Genomic DNA, 21,382 nt, shown 5'->3' on the forward strand with positions numbered 1-21,382 from the left:
ACGCATTTTACATCCGCTGCATCCGTTTTGGTTTTACGTTGAAAATCGACTCCGCACACAAAGGAATAAAATGACTATCTAATAGTTAAAAATAAAGCATCGTACGTATGACATAAAACGGGATGATAAAAGCATAATGGAAATAAAACGGTGCTCTGTATTTATAGTCAAAGAAACAACGAGTAAAACGTCTAAAAATTAATGGAAAAATGTAAAAACAATAACGTTAAAAATGTATCGAATTTCCATTTAAATTCAGCACATATGGCAACAAAAAGAGCTAAATCTTATAATAAAAATTTTGTTTTTACGCTTTTTTAAACGTGTTAACAATAATACAATTAATATTGATACGTAGTCTATTCGTGCATGTTTATTTTCAAAATTATATATTGTAGATCAATATTTATATAAATCATGTTTAAATTGTAACTATCTTGTTAATAAATATTTTCTAAAAACAACTTATAAATTAGAAAGCTTTTAATTTTTTTTGATTTAAATGATTATTAGTTATATTTTATTATTAAGACTTTCTTACTTAAAAAGCATGAATACTTAAAACATTTTAATAATGAAACATACTTGTGTCTCTGCGAAAACATTTATTTCTCAGCTGTTCTAAAATCATTGAGACAAGATTTTCTCTCGAATCTCGTCTTTGATCTTCTGTGTGGTTTCAGCGGTTCATCCGGGTCACCGACCATCTTTTAGAGAACATGAATACGCGCAGAAAAGGATGAGGCTTAAGTTCTCGCGGTGACGTCCTTCGCTTATGCCTTGTTTAAATTCTGCGTTAATTAAACTCAAATCCCGTTTATTTCTTGAGTGTCTGGTTATATAAACTTAAAATTCTATTATCATCCAGCATTAATATATTGTGAATATCAGTCACGCATTTTCTAACTATTTAGGGTATAAGAATACACTTTATGTGGAATTGAAATTTGCGCTATGATTATTTAATTGAAATTATGTAATTGATAAATATTGAACATTGCATTTTATTTAAAATTTTGAACGTATTTGCATGATATATTAAATTATATACAAAATTATTCATTATTTTTCATCAGTAATGATAAATATTATTGATATTTAAATTGATATGGCCATTTAAGCACATGGATTATTTAATATTTAACAATAATAATATAACTAATATATAGTGTATGCGTCCAATAAATTTATAAAATGTATGTTATGATCCAAATACATGTTGCTCGTTGCCAAATGCACTCCGCGCTGAGAAACGTCAGGGAGCCTCAATATATTTTATGCGAATTCTTCGCGATGTTCTCCAAGTGGCGTGCAATTTTGCGAGACGGAAACGCTCCTCTAATGCACTCGCGCAATTATGAAATCCCGAGTGTCGCACGACGTGCGGAAACGCGACGAGTAAGAAATTCAGACGGGAAATCTCTGCTCTTCCAACGAAGTTCTCTTTGTCCGAAGGAACGATGTAAGAAGTCGTGAGTGGCCGACTTGACAAATTATTGTCAGTCGCATTCGAGCCACTCTGCCGCTTCTTTCCCGTCAAACTGCGAAATGGGGGCGTATATCAAAAAGAACGAGCGTACTAACAGACAGACACTTTCCCTCGAAAACGCCATCGCACTGAAATATTGTCGGACTTACCATTCTAGCAGTTATGCTTACATCGATCTTACCGTGAAAGCTCGCGATATGCAATTTTCATTGCCAAATAATGTGCTTGATCCGCAGGTTAATTCTTTTTGTAATTATCCGTGATTATGGTATTTATTGAAAGTATTTACATGATAAATTGTCAAGTAATACGTGGCGTAATAAGCAAATCAAGTTAATATTAAATAATGTTGGAAAAATAAAAATTTTCACTTGTGTATATTTTATTATAATTATGTATATTATAAGTTGTAATCGCTACGATCGTTATGAAGAATCGTATAAATTAATAGTCATCTCTCTTCGTCGATAAATGTCACTTATGTTTATTGACTTTTAACATTCTGCGTCCGTTAAATTATATAATATTTTACATAATCTTGCTCTGCGTTTATTTCTCTGTCTGTCTCTGATCCTCTCGCGCATCAAAATAAAATTTCAAAAATAAAATATTATTAGTATTTTTTCAAAAATTTGTCAAAGTATTCAAAACTAAATCATCAAAAATCAATGAATGTCACGAATCATATAATAGTTATTATGTAATTCTTATTACATCAGTGAACACAAAATTAGCTTCCTGTTCTTTCGCGCGAAATTTGAAAAGACATTTATGAGCAGCATCGCTATTGATGGCGAAAACGTGCCTTGAAGCCGAACCCTGCGTACAATACTCCGTCGTCTCTGTTTACCATTACTTAAGGCACTTGTCACGTACGGGAACTCGCGTATATACGAAACACCGGCGTTTACACAGGATCTTTCGCTATTTACGCCGTATAAATCTCGAAACATTGTGCTTTTCTTGGGTGGAAACCGTTTCGAAAGTACGTATCCAAACACGCCATCAGCGTTTGGATACGTTTAGCTTCTCCGAAACCAAATGGCCCGTTTCATTCGACTCTGATGAGTGCATTTAAATCTGTCTCACTCGCGAAGAAAATCCGCGAAAACGTTTCAACGATTTAAGTAAAAATTATACATCATCAATCCTCATCAATTAATTTATCGGAAATACAATATTAACAATTAATTTACAAGAACAGAAAGAACCTTCTTTAACATTTTACTTTTTGTTTATGTTAGCTTTTATTTGAATACTAATTGATTTTTATTACCTATAAATAATTATTTATTACTATAAATAATTTGTTTGAATGTATTTCAATTATACAATTCTTTTGCAAATCAACATGCTTTGTAAATAAATATATAAAGTATATACGTTTTTACTTCTTTTATACGAAAAATTATAATGTAGATAGCATTAATAATTCTGATAGAAATTTATGAAACTTTCTTTCTACATAAATTATAAAAAATACTGAATAATTGGTATCCACGTGTTACCAATATTTCTGTTGATAATACTGTGTGTTCTTTACATATTAAATTTTACCATTTTCACGCCAGAGACTTCGCCAGATCGATTTGAAAGTCGCATTGGCAGTTTATACGAAATTCATAAGAACACGCCTCGTTGAAATGGGCAATCGTATGATTTGATTTCTTTTTTGCAAGTCAAGTTGTTGCATTTGCATTTACACGAATTGCATGTATTGCTTGTTTTATTAATCACAATTTAATCAAATATTTTGTAACGAATCATCTTGAAAAAATAATAATGTATAGTATATATTAAATGTTGTTTGATTTTACTAGATCGTAATTTTCATATTCTTGTATCATATTTTTGAAGACAGATTTTTATCTACCACAAATGTTATTTTATTTATTATTACAATACGATTAAAATGGATTTATTACCGAATGTCATAAGATGAATCATTTCATATTAATGCTGGAGCTCCTTTCGATAGTACCTTTACAACTAGCTATAATAGGATAATATTGACTCCGATACAATAGCCGCGTTCCAAAAGTATAGCTATTACTAGACTTCGTTCGTTCGTTCCAGAATTTAGATCCAATTACGGTAAAAGCATATCGCGCGCTATTGCCGTCCCCCTCCTCCACCGCCATCGTGGTAATCTTAAAATCACATAAAACATTCAGAAGACCCGTCGAGGAAATAGTCCAGGAAACGTAGTTCCGAAAGTCATTGAATTATGAAGTGGGGACAATGGATTACAGGAGAAGGTTGGTTTCCGCTGCGTCGACTGCGGGCCCGGATGAGAAACGCGAAACTTGCAAATCAGTTCGAGCGAGACATTCCGTTTTAATGCGTACGTTCTCTCGTGCACTCGAGTATGCGCGAGCGGAGCTTAAATCACTCCAAAGGACACTCATGTTTCTCCGGTCGGCCGTGACAGTTTCTTCAGCCGCAAGACGATGATAATGAATCGATCTCGCGCCCGAGCGGAATACTCAACACAGAGAGTGGAATACTTTCTGTCGAATTTTCCGTCGAAATTGAGATTCTGACCAGAAAAGTTTCCCACTAGCAATTCTCCATCCGAAAATTTTAGAAAAGTTCCACTCGGACTTTGTGATCTTTTCCCTTTTTTTTTTTCGGATCGTCGTGTGGTCCATCCTGAATTTCAGCACGTCGCGTCGGTCATTTTAGGATGCGCAGTTTTCGTAGTTTTCACGATGTTATTGGTATGCCAGCGACTTGTCTAACTGTAGATCTACTTTAAAAACGAGGAATTGTAAATTTATGAACGGCAAGCAGTAATATTGATATTTTGATCATCGGTTTATTGAGATACGTTACTTTTACAATTAGTTATATACACAAAATTTTGTAATCCTTAATTTCAAGAGAGTTTACTAACTCTTAAAAGAAATTCAACGACTTGCGCTACATATGCTTCCGCTTGGAAGACCTCCAAATTTTTTATTCCCTTTTCCGCTTTTGTTCATACGCGAGGATATAGCGAGAATTTTTTCTTTCTCGACGTTTTACTTCTGACAATGTTCGGCCGAAATAATTTTCCATGTGCTTCCGAAGAAAATCTTTCGGATTTCCCGTCCCGTGTGTCGCTTTATTTTTCCTTGAAATTAATTCCACCTTTGCTTTTTTTTGGTTAAAAAGAAGATACTCTCTTCGTCTTCTTTTGGAAATGCTTCATTTGTTATTCACAGATCAAAAGAAATTTCTTTTCGAAAAGGAAGAGTATTCGACTGCATTTTTGCAAATTCTTTGATGTAAATCTTCCGTGGTTTTCTCGGCATGAAATTTGCCTTGTCCAAGAAGATACCTTGGATTTTAGTTTAGAGAAATTCTCACTTCGGCGGCGGTTTTCCGCGGATTTGCATCTTTCGGTTGAGAAAACGCTAAATTCCTCTTAGGACGAATCTCACGTTGAATCCACGAAGAAATCTATTCAATTCGTTGCATGGTGTGACCTATGACTTTCCACAATTTATTTCGTGCTCTTTCTCACAATCAAAATCGAGATTTTCTTTCCTTTTGTGGCCTGTCTCGTGTATTTTATGTCTTTAAATTATTTCACTATTCACGTGTTCTAACTTCTTTCGTTCTCATTCTTAATCTTTAAAGCATTGCAGATTTTTTTCTCTTAAATTTCTCTAAAAAATCAATTTTGCTGTAATAAAAAGTTTGTATATTTTATTTATAATTGAATGCAAAATATGATTTTGAAACGTTATAATATCTCGTAATTCTATAAAGATTAAAAAACTGTTGATTCTTAGGTTGTAATTTTTGAATAAGCTTTGGACACGTAATTGTTTGATAAAGTTAAAGAAAAAGATTGATAAAGCTTCAAAACCGCAGAAATTTTTTGTGTAATAAAAAATAAATAATTCGTTTGACTGAACGTTTTTCTGTTCGCGCGATTATTCCTGGATTTTTTCAACAAAAAATAGAATAGAAATAGTTGGAATATTTTGGCGTGTGACGTTTTATTATTTTTCCAATATCGAGCAACGTTTTATGTGTTGTCTTGCGGAAGCATATATGAAAATTTTTCTAATTGCCGTAACGCGCGTCAAATATTAGTTTTTGTTCTATTTATCTTTCACGTTAAACCGCGAGCACATGGAAAATTTGTACGATATGTTATTATCACGTGTGGTTTTGTCAGATATTTTACAAATGTTCGTTTCAGCGTTCAATCAGTGTTTTTTATCAATTTTCTCCACATTCATCAATACCATTTAAATTAACGTTACGGTTTGCTCCGCGTAAAATCATACGTTTTTTACGGACAAAAATGCGTACGAAATGTTTTATGAATTCAGAACAATCGGAATATTCTGTCAATCAGTTAGAATAGAAGGCGTGTATAATATACAATACTCGAGTTAAAAAAAATAATATTGCTAACTTGTTATTAAATGTAGATAACGTAGTGTAACTAAATTGCCAATTACTTTAATGTACGCTTGTCAAATTAACTGACGCGCGAAAGCAAAGCTAACAAGATTTGCGCCAAGCAAAAGGTGGCGACTTTGAAAATCCTTGCCAGGGCCATCACCTCCGTGCCGGAAGGTTGATCCTTTGCGGTCAACTCGAGCGTATATTTTCCAGCTTGCGAAATGTAACAAGAAAACAGAGTGCGCGTGCGACGGCGCGTCGGTTTTCCGCTGGTTTGCCAGATGCTTTTTCATAATGGGATCAACGTTTGCCCGTAGGATTTAATTACGCGAAGCCGCTGGCCAGAATAACAGTTTGACGAGCGTCTTCGTTTAGCAAAAAAAAAAAAAAAAAAAAATCGTGGTAAAAAGGAGAAAGAGGATTGAGGGAAGAAATGATAGGATTCGTGCGATACAATTGATCCAATTCAATTACGAGACAGTCGTGCCGGCGCACAAGCTTACTAGTAGAAATCGATGTAATTGCACTCGTCCTCCGTGCTAGACCTCGCCGAAAATTGGATTTCTTGTCGCCGCAAATCCTCCAACAGCTCTCACGACATCGTCGTTTAGTCCACCGCATCTTTAATTATCTGTTTCCGCGTTACCTTTAAACACCTGCAACATTTAGTTAGCAACACGTTCACGTAAAATCTTACTAATATTAACTATTTACAATTTTAATTTAGAAAAAATTACATCTAGACAAATAATAGACACATAATAATTGAGTGTTTATTATGCGTTTATATTTAATTGATGATTAGGTTAGCAAAACCTTTGATTACTTTTTAATAATTGCAGCTAACGTTTTTTTTATTACGTTATTGACACAGATATGTTAATATATGATTTATTACTAAAAAGGCAACACTCATTAGTTTTATGTAAAAAATGAATTGGCTAAATTGAATAAATATTTTTTAATAAAAGTGAAAATGAATCCTAAAAGGCCCCTCATGTAATGTGTAATAATAGTGTACGAATTTTGAAGAGAAACAAATATTCGGAATACAATGTAAAAAATATTTGTGATGCATTCGGAGAAGAGAAAGCCGTGTCAATTTTAATTTGCGAAAAATGATCCTTGATATCCTTGCGAGCAAGGTCGATGATACTTTAATGTTAACTAATCACTACTGATCATACCTTTGATCGCAATGCGATATCGAATGATTTATAATTCCTTTCATCTCGGTTCATCTTCTTGACATAACTGTGAGTCGCATGTGTATCGATGTTAAACAATGATTCACGAAAGCTCTTCGAACATCAAACGCAGACGAGGCAGAGACTCTAATGAAGCATCCTGCGGACTCGAGTGTTCTATCGCATAGTATCTCCCTATCGCGTATTGTGCGTGCTTGATGTTTACATTGGCTATGTTAGAACTCCAACATGAAGAGTAGCATCTTTAATCATTCTTCCTATATGTACATTTAATCTCTGCATTACTCAATTTATTGCATCGTTACTGTCATTTGTCATTATAATCGTATATTATTTAACAGTTTTGTTGATGACATTTGCTTAATCTATGTGTACACAGAAGATGCACCCTTGATCTCGTGATTGTTATTCGCAATGAAATTTAAAATGATTTAATGTCTGCCGGAAAGTTTTCTTTGTTTAATCTTGATAATATTTCATTTCTGGCGACTCGCAAAGTCGCCAGAATCTCTCTTTCTCTTCCTGCCGGCATAATTATTTTTGTGGTACTAACGAGTCCATAACTCTCCATTGATCCACCATCGTGCAGGAGGGATTATACTCATCGCCGAACCCGTCTCATCAGAGCGTGGATCACGCATATCTTTACGCTCGCACGGGGATGCACACGCGATGCATCTCGTACATGATACAAGAAGAAGGATCCCTCAACAAGCGACAAATCCCACATCGAGCTCCGAGGTCTTTTGTCTCCAAAAGACAGAGAATTGCGAGCACCGTAACGTCACATAGAAAAATGAGAAAAAGCTGACAATAAGAAAAAAAAAAGAATAAAAGAAAGGAGAAATAGACGGCGAGAAATCGAGGCGAGATGAGAGGAAAAAGGACAAAAGTGTAAGAATGCGGATGTAAGGACTCAGCGGGATATCGTAAAATCGGGAAGATGTTGTCGACTGATCATGAGAGCGAGTCTCTCTTTCTGTCTTCCAGGCACGGCGGAGACAGACGCGGTGCAAGCGCTCTTGGCCCGTTACCTTCAACGTCGCCTTCAAGGCTCTCAGTTGTCGACGCCGCCGCCGCCGTCGGTCCTCTTCAGTAACGATCATCGGACCCGTGTCCGACAGGCCACTCAGAGAGGTCCATCCAGCAACAGTCTTGTCTCGCGAAATGTCACCGACAATGACGGGGACCAACGTCCCGTCCCTGGGGATTACGACGATTACGAGGACGACCTCGAGGGCTACGAGGACAGCGAGAGGAGCAGAACCAGATTCGATCTCTTGGCGGGTAAATCGCGACTCACCTTGATAACTGCGACTGGTAGGGGCAGGCTTATCGTTCTTTATGAGATACTTTAATTGGAGACCGACACGTTCTTCTGTTGCATTATTCTCGTTTTTTTTTCTCGAATGGCAAAAAAGGATTCTGTTTGTATGTGATGGAATGCAGGCATGGAGAGAAAGAGGGAAAGAGAGAATGCTCTTGTGTTGATATGATTATAAATCGTAATATTGCGATAGGGGTGTTTTTCATAGATTTTGAAATAGGAAGATAGGAACATTGGGAAACATTTTTATATAATTCTAGATGTCTCTTATAAGTGGTAACAGTTTTACAAATAGGGGAGAGAATAAAGAAAATATTTAAATGTTTACTAAAACAATGAGCAACAACACAGTAACAATTTCGATTAAATCTTTTAAAAATTTAATAAAGAATTTTTAATATGCGATATATGCAATTTTCACTTTAAATTTTTTTGAACGTAAAATTATACATATTGTATTGTATACATATATGTCTAATACATTTATATATCTTAAAGCAATATTGTTTTCATGAAATTATTTATGTTTTAGATAGAACGAAAGATTCTAATTTTTTATAACAATTCAAAATTTGCGTAATGTTATACCAAATTGTCATATTGATATGTACTAATCCGTAATATTATTTTTATTGAAAATTCTATTTTTTTATGTCATGAACAATCAAAATTTTGGAAAAGTCAATCATCATATCATCTACATATTTCGCGAGGTTTTATTATTCATGCATTGTGGCAATCGCAAATTTTTTTGTCTTAATTCGATAATTTGTTTATAACATGTTATATTTTATTATTAAAATCTGGTATAATTATTTCAAAACGTATAGCGCTTAATTTAATAATAGTAATTTATTGAAAATAAAAATTTTTTTTTCTTTGAAAAGACAAACGTAGGGATCTTGTGACATTTTATATGTAATGACAACGATGGCGCTATAAAAAGACACGTTAAAAGTCACGCTCGCACAGATTTTGTTTCCTCTAGAGCAGTGCAACAAAATTACCGTCGATCGACTGTAATGCGATGACAAAGGTTTAGGGAAGCGTGCATTGACGTCACGATGCCCTGCTTCTGTTCCGAGCTTAAGTCGCACTGAACCGTAGTGAATCGTTCATGATCGGGCATACATAGAACTGCATCGACAGCACGCTCTAAATCGCACGTGGTGTTGTGACATGATTTTACGATCAAATCCGATTTCGTCGATTTGGATTTTTTAACAAATACCATAATTTCTATAGCTTAGTAATTATAAGTTATAATATTAATATAATATAGCTTATAGTTATTAGACTACATTTATTTTATTAATAATAAAATAACCTACGGATAATAAAACTACAACATAATATATTTAAACGTGTAATAGAGTTTTGACTAAAAGAATAGATTAAATTTGAAAATTAATTAAAACACAGTACAATTAAAATAATTGTGTTTGAAATATGGAAACTAAATTTGTTTTTATCCCGATAAAAAATGATGATAAATAGATGCAAATCTATCATATTTTCATAAATTTTTTGTGTGCAAAAAAAATATTTTTAATAAATATAAAGAAAAATAATCTTATTATGAAATATAATATTTAAAACTGAACATTTATGTTGATATATGTCAGAAGTTATTAGGTAAGAGAATAGAGCGCTGGAAAATCTGGTTGAGATTCGATGAGAAATAAGCAATATAGGGAAAATGGTGATGAAAGTTGGGCAAGTACGTAAAATCGAACGAGATCGACGTAGGATAGTTTTACGTTGTTCCTATCGGTTTTCTGTTTCAAAGCTTTGATGCGGCTTTCCCAGTCGCAACGCGTGGATGGATTTTTCAATCCGAGTAATACCTGCTCTAGCAATTCGTTTTGCACAGAATTGGGCGATAATTTAATTTTTCTTTGTTCCCAGTAAAAATCTGGCATTTTGCACACGTCAATTCCTGCACTATTAAAATTTCTGTGACGCTCGGTTATTCAATATTATACAAAAGTCGATTAAATATCGACAAGCAGTGATTTATATACTTTTGACAACACATAAACGTCGGACCAATATATGTATTGATAATTTATACAAATTTTGAACATTATGAAAATTGAAGTATTATAATATAATATACGGAAATGTAATATAATCAGGCAATATTAATTTAAGAGATAACGTTGTTTGAGAAAAATAGACTATTATTTATACAATAAGAGTGTCATATATTTCCACATTATGATAAATATAAATAAATGCGCAAATTATATTTATGAATATAATTATTATATTCAGAAATTATTTAATTTAAGTTTATTTTTATTCAGGAGAAAAATTACTTGATTCTATTTAATATCTTGAAAAAGAGATTTATCTTTTGTACCATTAAAACGTTTTCTTTAGTTTAAGAACGTACGTTGAGTTTCTGCAGGAAAACTTTGTTACAGAATCACGGAAACTTTAAAATTCAATGAAACGTATACGAAGTAGAAAGGTTTATTCAATAGAATCAACTTTTTCGAAAAAGAATTCTATTTTATTACGAACGTATATAATTTTATTACAATATACTTAATACTTAATAAGATCAAATGCTTAAATTCGATATATATATATATATATATATATATATATATATATATGAATTTAATTCTGCATTCTAAATATTGTTTGATATTATTTTTATTTCTTTATCGAAAAATGTTTACACAAACAACAGGCAAAATATAGTATTTGTTATAACGGGTGCTGATAAAGAACTGCCATTTGCGAATATTTCAGAGGTGTATAACATAATGGGGACACCGCAGAGGAAAAACTGAAATTATCGACACTTTGCATTGTGTCAATATTTTTCCTCCTTGCCCACTTGTTCTTCATCCATATTTTTTTTGTAGCGAAATAATTTCGCGAACGCAATTCCTTTTTTACCGTCCGGCGATTTAACTCCACGAATTCGATATTCCATCGGCCGCGCTGTCGTGGATTTAATTGAGCACAAGGGGTTTCGATATTCGTCGAATGCAATATGCAATCGAACGACCTATCCAATCAAATCCTCGTACGCTGTCGGCTGCACTCCGATGCAGCGACAGACTCTTGATAAGTTTTATTCGCTGTTCCTTCATTCTTGCGTTGTGATTTCTTTCGAGTGTCATATGCTGGTCTCGAATTTAATCGCATCGAGTATTTTGAATTTTACATGTATGATTCATTTGGTATTTCAATTCTATTTTCGACAAAACGGTTTTGCAATTATCTGCAAAATTTCTATAAGTTGTATAATAAGAATGAATAAGTATTTATCATAACATTGTCAAAATCCGTTAATTGTTTTGAAAAAAGCGTGTTAAAATAATTTTTGTATATCTATTTAAATTATTTATTTTAAATTAGAGCTAAATTAGAAATAATATTCAATTTAAATGTAAAAAATAATAAATGTAAAATAGTTGTCAAAACGTTACGATTTACATAGCATAATAAATTATGGTTAATTGTAAAACTTTTTAACCATTGAACTATTGAATGTTAATGCATAAGGCAAATATATCGTATTACATTTGTTTCTCAAATGCAAAATATCAGAAACGCGGAGATCTGCTCATCTGCTTTGCACAATTTTCATGAATTTTTTTCTCACGCGTTTTATTCGCACTATCTGACGACACTTACACGGAGATGAAATGGGAACGAGAGTAGAAACGGATCTGGAAGATGAAAAGAATTGTCGGCGGTACTTAAGATATCACGGCGACGGACCGGTTGTCTCTCAGAGGAGAATGCATTTACGCGCGGGCCCCGCGAGCGAGTATCCTCGAAGTCGCCGTAGAACAGCTTGACAAAGACAAATAATGCGCGGTGTTCGCAGGTGCATCCTATTCATGCAAATTTTTTATGAAATTTTCATGAAGCCGGCGCGATACTACGCGCGAAGTTCGAGCGATATCAAGCAGGGCTTGCCCTTGAAGTTACCGATATGCTGCGCTAATCCGATGCCGCTTAAGCGATTATAAGCGTAGTTGCGAACGCCACCTGAAGCATTTTCGAAAACGCCATTTGTCCCCGTCATAAGTTTACCGATGTGCATATATACATATGCATGTTTGTTGCCACGGATATCCGCGTGCCTTTCGCAATAATCAAGATTGACGATTCACTCGGTACATCGCGCAGGTATTATAAATAAAGAATGGGATATATCGGCTGATTTGAAACATTGCACTTTCAATGGAAAGATGTCACAACTTTTCATTCTTTAATTAGAGTTATCAGAAGCATCTTTAGATCCATCGATCAACTGAAAGGATGTGACCTGAATCTTTTTATCGAACCGCTTGATCATTTTCTTTTTTTTAGAATGCAGATTCGTATGTGTTTAATTTTCTGTCATATATTATTATTCAATAACTGAAATAAGTTTTTCTTCCTTTTTAATTAATTTTCTTCTTATAATTGTTCCGAAAAGTTTTTTTACTTCTTTTTTTAGCGTAATATGTACTTCCTTGAATTCTTTATGAAAAATTACTTAAGTGCATCCAAGCAGCATTCAAAATAAATTGTATATCCGTCTTCAACTCGACAGAGAGAACATCTTCCAATTGCGAAAGTGAGCAATTCATCACTCCATTGTTGTGCGTGCGAACAATCTCGTCAGCCGTACTGCCAGTGCGGGCGCTTTTCACGTTGTCTGGATTTTTCCAGAAGTCCAGACAGGTCAATTCGTCGCCCATATAAAACAAGCGCGTAAGCGCTGTACTACGTTTGCGCGCCACGAACAAATGCGCGTACGATCGCGAGAAATCGCGGTGAAATTGCGAACGCGCGTTTCCCGATATCTGTCCTACGATTGTCTACCTTTGCGTTATTGTTCACCCAGCAATGTCGACAGTCGACAGAAATTATCGAGTCTTTCGCGTAACGTATAGCGATCAATATCGCAATTGCGTGCTCGCTTTTGTCGTATTTGCAACAGCGATCACTACGCGTTAAATTAAAGCTATACATCGTTGTGTAGAGAAGTGGCTTTGCGACCTTTAGCTTACAAAATATGTTTGAAGCAAAAGCGGAGTAATAATGGTGCAATTTGAGTAATTAATCACTCACTTCTTAATTCTTAGTGCTCAGTATTTACAAAGATTTAACTTTTTATTGAAAAATAATTTAAAAAGAGAACAGATATCAGAAGTACATATTGTGTAAAATTACAAATTGGTAATCTTGTAAATCGGGAATTTTAATAACTTTTAATACATACATATATATTGAAATAATTTTCTCTTTATATGCTGAATTTGATATTTAATTATATTTCCGGGTATGCCGATAAATTGGAAAATAAAATAAAAATAAATATATTTTAACAAAGATCTGATTGTAAACATTACATATTCAATTTTACGATTAATTTAAAGGTTAACGTATTACAGTTATTACACATACACACACGCAAATTATTTTATTTTTTTGATGGAGAATAAATGTTTCAGAAAACATTAATTACTGAATTGTGTATAATGCTTATTAAAACTATCTACCGAATTTAACCATAAAGATAGATGAAATAATAAAATTATTTTTTATTGTATTTATAAAGAAAATTTTCTTTATAAGCATGTTATCATACATGTAATCATTGAACTCTTTAATCGTGTTTTTATCAATAAATCAAGCAGCAAAAGTAATTTTCTTTAACAAAGATATTATAACTTTTGTTTTATAAGTGCAATATTAAAATTGTGGAAGAAATCAATGTTGAATTAATTTTAATAGAGAGGTGGAAAAAATTAATTTAACCGGTAAAGCGCGGTGATGTTTTTCCCAGTCGCATCGCAAATAACTGTTTGTGCGAAGTACGTCATTTCAATATTCGTTCTACACACATGCGCGTACGTGTGTTCAGGTTCAATATTTATTTTATATATTGTAGGAAAAATGAGATAAATGTGTAATGTTTTACGAACATTTCGAAAATAATTTAAAATGAGATATAATATTTCAAATCCTTCCCTCCTCCTCCTCTCTCTCTCTCTCTCTCTCTCTCTCTCTCTCTCTCTCTCTCTCTCTCTCTCTCTTTCTCTCTCTCTCTCTGTTGCTTTTCTTACAATATTTTTAGTTTACAGATTTATGTGTTATTTCTTTATTACTTATCAAAAGAGGAAAAATGGAATAAAGAAAGGGTTAACGATCTTTTATCTTAATAGCAGCATGTAACGTTCTTACGGTGTAATTATGCATTGCTTTTATCTCTTATATCTTTTACATCGCTCCTTGTGAGTTCTTTTGATCGTAGAAAGGACGCATTAGTCATGTCATGCGTGAAAAATAACACTCAATGTGTTAACGTTAGCATAAAGATAGCCCTATAGATACTGTAACGGGAATATATAGCAGAGTGAATATTCGTAAATTCAACATGCAATTTTCTCTGTACTTTGTCATTATGTTATGTGTTATTAAATTGCATTTGTGCGAGGGCTCTTTAATCTTGATTTTTGTCACGTTCACAAGATGATTGTAACCAATATCTTATTTTTAAATGTGTGTTGATCATAATCAGAAAATAAATATTAATGCTCTAATAGCATACACTTTTACCTCTCAATCTTTTCATCATTTAGCTTAACATTTGACACAAATGTATAAATTTTTGCAATAACACATTTTAGACCTTACCGTGTTTTGTTTTTATATTATTTAAATATAAATTTGTTAAATATTTATTGAAAAATTAGTTTTTAGTTTTTTTTTTTTTAAGAAAAGGTTTATAGTGTTGTACAATATGTACGGATTAAATTCACGTAAAATTCTATTTAAACATTTTAAACTTTAAATAATTTGATCAATACGAAAATTTTACACATAATATGGAAATACATCTAGATATCTGATCTTTTTCTTTATTGCAATATTTGTTTATTAAAAAGCTTTAAATTAAAAACTTTATGTATTTTATGTTAATAAAGTTGATAAGTATATAAAAATTATATTTAAAAATTATATAGAATTTTTACATTAAAAATAGATATATTTTATTACAGATTATATGAACAAATCATGTACAAAAATCATGTCCAAAAACGTTAAGTTCGGCGCTATTTATATAATTCTGTAGCATAGATCATAGAGACATGACAATTTTTTTTTGAGCTTATCTGCAGCTTATGTCAATTAAACGAACTTTAGTTTTAAACGCTGCGCCGTTTTTGCCTAACAACTGTCTACTTTCCCTATTCAACATTTCTATTTAGCTTGACGATTCATGGAGTCGCGTTTGCTCGTACATATCGATTGCTTATTTCTCGCTGACTTGTACAGCGTCACCGTATTTATATAGTTATTAGTGTATTAGAAATTTCTTGATTATGTGACGAGAAGTTTGTGTGAATCAACGAAGCATCTCACGAATTATACAGTGTTTTGTTTTATAACAGTGAATTTTGATAGCATTTTGCAATGACAAACATTTCGTGCAAATTCGACGAGTAAATATTTAAACCCAGCACGGGGCATTGCTTCCAAACTGTTTTGTTAATGCGGTTTATTTTTGGTTGATTATAGATCTGTACTGAAAATACGCAATGTATATGTAGAGAGAAATGCATCAAAATATTGGGAAACGAAAATATATTATATACATAGTACATTGATTGAAAAGAGGAAATATGTTACATTACATACACAACAATATATAATCTTTTTAGAAGAATTTGAAAATCTTGAATTTTAACAATATTATAGCCTTATTTCAATATTATAATTGTTATTTCAAAAATATAATATTATTATTTTGATAATTTTATTCTAAAAAAATTATAATCTTTGATTTAAACATACAGTATTTTCTATTCAACATTTTTTTCATTTCTATTCAAGAAAATTATTTTTAAATAACAAAAATATAATTTTCTTTATTAAACTATATAAAATCTTAAAATAAATCTTTATTTAAGTAAATTTTTTTGATTTAACGCAATACAATCTTATTTCAAGATTTTTATTTTAAAACTAAAGGTATTATTAAAATAACAATATCTTTTTGTTCTGTGTAATATTTTTAGAACATAGAATTAAATCAAAGTAATATTTTCTTATGTTAACAATATTAAAGTTATGCAAATAAGTTATAGGTATGTCTGTCAAGTTATGAAGAAGAGTCGAAGAAAAATTGATAGCATGCATTCTCTTGTTGGAAGTTTAGTGATGGTAAATATGATAGTGTCTTGCGTTACATCGTTGCGTGCAGTAGAATAGATTTGTAATCAGACCATTTCACTTTGCAAACAGAATTTCGATTCTGCAAACATCTTTCACTCTACATTTACACTTCGACGAGCAGCCGAAGCTACAATCAGATGGTATCGGGTTAAATTGACTTTCACTTCCACCTTATTTCTCTTCCGTGAAAATTGAATCATTCTGACATTTTTGCAATATAAATTTGACAATTAAATTAATATAAAAAATATTGCAAAACTGTAGTATCATGTACTAATTGATTTTAAAACATAGAAATTAGATGATAAATAGATAAATAAATGATTTGTTCGATGTTTTAACTAGGCAACGGTTTGTTTTCTAACTATGTAGCTATTTCAAACTTTTAATCAGTTTATACAATTTCCTGAAATAGAAGTTCGTTCGTATAAACATTAATTAATCAAGTTAGACGGCTGTGTGGTTTTGCATGATGCGCAGTTTGTAACAGAATATGCATTCGTGTAATCAAATAGCTGAAGACACAAGTAATGATACAAATGTTCGCGCGAATCTCGGCATTTAAACACTTGTTTCTTATAAAAAATAATATCTATACAATAAATTTCATGAGTTCAAGTACGTGCGTGTATTATTTTCCGAATTTTTCAAAATGGTATACGTTTTTTACAGCTTAAATTAAAAATATTATAAAGAAATTAAATTAAATTTACGCGGTAATTAAATTTATGGAAATTAAATTTAAAGTATTATGAGAAATTAAATGTCTTGTTTATTCGAGAAGAACAGAAATATTAAATATAAAAAGAACGACTACTTATCTATTTTGCTAATTATAATATTATTTTAATAAAGTATTCTTTAGTATGAATCTCAGGACAAATAAAGGCATACGGATGATTTTGCGCGGTCTGCCCCAGGACATCGGCAATGGATCCAACTTAATTAAGCAGACGCAGACAGGATTTACGAGTAGATCCAACAGCGTATTAGACGATGTAACTTACAACTTGTCGCATTAACTAGCATGCCTTCAGCCACGAGTCCGATTTCGCCGTCGACAGACGGCAAAATGGAGACAAGAGAACTCGGGCCTGGTCTTAATTACGCTTCTTGCGCGAATACGCCAAGTATCTAGCGCATACACTCTCACTGGCCGTCTCCTGCACAACATAATGCGACTGTTATACAGTCTACTCGACGGAGGCGTCGTCAGGAGTGCTCACAGACGATAATCTAGCGTGAATGTCGACACACGTAGGGCTCATGGGGCTCGCATTAGCATTCTGATCTCAGGCCGACCGTCCTTGCCAGAAGCCCTTTCTGTAAATTGCTTTAAGACACACGCCAAGGAAATAATTAATGGCAACAAAATTTCACTAAACAGTTAAAGCTTATTCGATTAACGTACCATTACAAAAATTACGAAAAGAAATGTACGTCGAATCAAAGTAAATTAATCAAAGTAACCGTTAAAATACGCAGAGATTGGTTGGGATCACAATAACACATTTGATAGAGGCAAGTCGCCATTATTGGTAATAGCTAAAGCAATAGCCCTTTGTTTCTCAGAAACTACACAGAAAAAAAATTACTCTCAAATTGAAACTCATATATTCAAATTAACGCGATTATCGTTTCATATATAAACAACAATATATAATCTTCTTAGAAGAATTTGAAAATTGAATTTTAAAATATTATAATCTTATTTTAATACTATAAATGTTATTTCAAGAATATAATATAATTTTTTGATAATTTCATTCTAAGAAAATTATAATCTTCAAAGAAAATTATTCTTAAATAACAAGAATATTATTTTCTTGGTTAAACTATATAAAATTTTAAAATAAATTTTTATTCAAGTAAATCTTTTTGATTTAACGCAATGTAATCTAATTTCAAGATTTCTGTTTTGAAACTAAAGACATTGTCAAAATGAGAATATTCTTTTTTTTTGTGTAAACATTGCATTATGTCTGAATTCTGCTATTGCTACTTGCTATGTCAATTTTGTGGCCCAAGTTTTTAAATGTTTATTTTTCGTTGCAAAAATAATTATTACAAAACGTAAAACATTATAATATTATAAAAACTGCTGTACTATTTGATAGAAGTCATTTTCCAGTTTACATTTAGGTTTTTAAAGTTTTATTTTTAACTCGTTTAAGAAATATCATCCAAAGTATGCCGGTATTGATCTTCCTTTGTAAAACTGTTTTTGCATTGATGTTTTTCACTGTATTTTGTTGATTTCTTTGCGAGTTTCTTTTGTCTCTATTCCATGACGAAAAATGTTTATTATACATCCTTCTTTTTACTTTTTCTCTTTACGGAACCGAGGAAATCGCTCGTACGTCGCAGTTAACGGCAGTTGAGTCGTTATTACATACTCGTCAAGGCAATGCACCGTGAATGCTTTCAGACGAATTCCAAGTTGGAGATCTGGCCAAGGCTGATAAGCACTTGGAGACAAAACGGGGCATTATTACGCGATCGTTTCCGGCTGCGCGATTCGAAGGCCCGCCTAAGTGCGATCAAGCCTTCGCGACCTACCGAGCGAAGATCCAGTCGGCTCGCTTTCTCATTCAGTCTGTCCGCCATATGCGCTAGAAAGGCTAGAATTATCCTCGCTTTGTGCGAGGAAGAGATGCCTGCCGGGGATACTTCGCGCCTGTCCGCCCCCATGAACCAGTCGTGGTGCTGCGGCAGAGCGTGTAATCGATTTAATACCACCACCGAAATTCGATCGATCCACCGATTTGCGCGAGAAATTTTGGAGTGTAAATCGGTTACGTGATTTATTGGGAATGATTTCACGCGCCAACGCGCTTGGTAAATTAAAATTGCCTCAAAATTAAATTAGATTGCCTTAAAACGCGCGATTGTAAATCGATTACGATAAATTACACGGATGCATCGTGTGAAATTAAATGTTTTATTGAGAAATTGTAAAACAAGGTTGGTAACGTCATATTGTTAGAAATATTGCAAATCCAATAGTAGAATTGTTTTTTAATTATCCATCGCGAAAGACAATGAGCAAGGTCAGAAATCATATTTGATTATTACGGCTGAATAATGTGATTTATAAAAATCATAAAAAGCTATTAAAAATATATATTTACAGCGTAAGCAAAACAATTGAATAAACGTTACAAAATGATATTTGTATGACAATCTAGTATGGGAAATCTTTTTTTATTCATAGAAGTATAACGCTTGTCACGATATTTTTTGTGCGGTTTGCAAATCAATTCCGGCTAAACAAACAATCGATAGAGCGGCAAAGGATCGGAATTAAATTGTAGGTGCAGAGCAATGCGATGCGGTAAACCGTGTAATCGATTTAATTTGAAGAAAATTTCATCAACTATTCAACCAATTTATTCGTGGTTAAATCTGTTAAGTTGGTTACACATTTTATCACGATGTAAATTTTGCTTAAATAGTTTAATTAAGCCTTGATAAATTTGCACTTTATAAGTGCATGATTGAATAAGTTTATTTAAGATTTATTTAAATTCTAATATGACATATTTATTGAAGGTATATATTAAAAAATATTTCTATGTTTAGGAAAATATTAAGCTTTAGGAAAATATCTTGGTAGCAAATTTTATTATGCAAATAGATCTATACAGGCAAACAATATGCGTAAATAATGAATACACTTGATTATCGTCTTTATACGCTTAAATGACGCATCAATATTACACAAAATTAATTTATCTAATGTTGTTATAGACCATTAACATCAAATTTAACGTCATTATAAAGGTTTTAACATTAAATTTTCTATGGATACCAAATACGGTCTAAACATATAATATCGACGGTTTATATAAAACAAGACTGTAACTGACTGACCATCGACCATGATAAATCGAGAGTAAACCGAGAGAGAAATGTATCGTGAAACAAATCCAGTTTACTTTGCCAAGGCCGATTCCCTGGAGAAAGTAGCATATCGTCTTATTAAATAAGAAATCTGTTGGCATTTCTCGATTTCTTGGTACTTAAATTAATAACTTGGAATTATTACCGTAGAATAATTATAAGCTATTTACAAGAATACATATATCTCTTTCATTCATATATTTATAATCACTTATAAAACTTATAATCCGTTTTACCTTCATGACAATATTTATGCAATATTTAATTAATTTATTCTAATTATAAAATATGTGTAATTTTTAAAATTAGGAATACGAATCAAATTTAAGATTTTTCAAAATTTTAGCCTTGAAATTCTAACATTCTTTAATAATTGCATGAATTTAATCTACTTGTTGATATATTGTCAAGGCTACGTGTAAAAAGAAAAAGAAACTTAACATAAATCAGTTTGAAATAATTAAAACATATATAGATACATAACTTGATAATGCAACATGTATCAATTTTCGATTTAATAAGTAGAATAAGGTATGTGGAGCCTTTCAAAGGTGCTCACGATAGACAGGTAATTAGCTGGTCCAATAGCGTGCGGTTTCTCTCTCGAAAATGCCGATAATGCTGAGAACACCATCGTTCCTATGCTGGAAACGGCACAGGGATTGATCCCCGATTTTATATCATTCGAAACGGTCGTTAGAAAGCCAATGCTTTGAGCGTAAGAGGGCAGCTTGCGGATGACAGGTTGGCGTTCGGACTGACAGATTACTGCCTCCTCAACTAATCCCGAATAATATTATGCGCTAATTAAGCAGATTTTTTAATAAAGAAATAATAGGAACAGAGCGACTA

At 32.5% G+C, this 21,382-nt stretch overlaps 1 protein-coding gene across 7 annotated transcripts in view; it reads left to right on the top strand.

The window, feature by feature from the left end:
* LOC105837286 (C-type lectin 37Db) overlaps window positions 1-21,382 on the top strand; it is a 109,224-nt gene that overhangs the window by 51,922 nt on the left and 35,920 nt on the right. The window contains exon 3 of one of the 7 annotated variants that reach the window (XM_036285947.1): window positions 8,092-8,843. The exons of the other annotated variants lie outside the window; for them this stretch is intronic. Coding sequence (XP_036141840.1) covers window positions 8,092-8,459 — 368 coding nt within the window. The 3' untranslated portion in view covers window positions 8,460-8,843. Of the gene's footprint in view, window positions 1-8,091; window positions 8,844-21,382 lie in introns of those variants that run through there. 7 annotated transcript variants of the gene reach the window in all.

This window comes from Monomorium pharaonis, chromosome 4 (genome assembly GCF_013373865.1).
Source record: "Monomorium pharaonis isolate MP-MQ-018 chromosome 4, ASM1337386v2, whole genome shotgun sequence".
Taxonomy (NCBI): domain Eukaryota; kingdom Metazoa; phylum Arthropoda; class Insecta; order Hymenoptera; family Formicidae; genus Monomorium; species Monomorium pharaonis.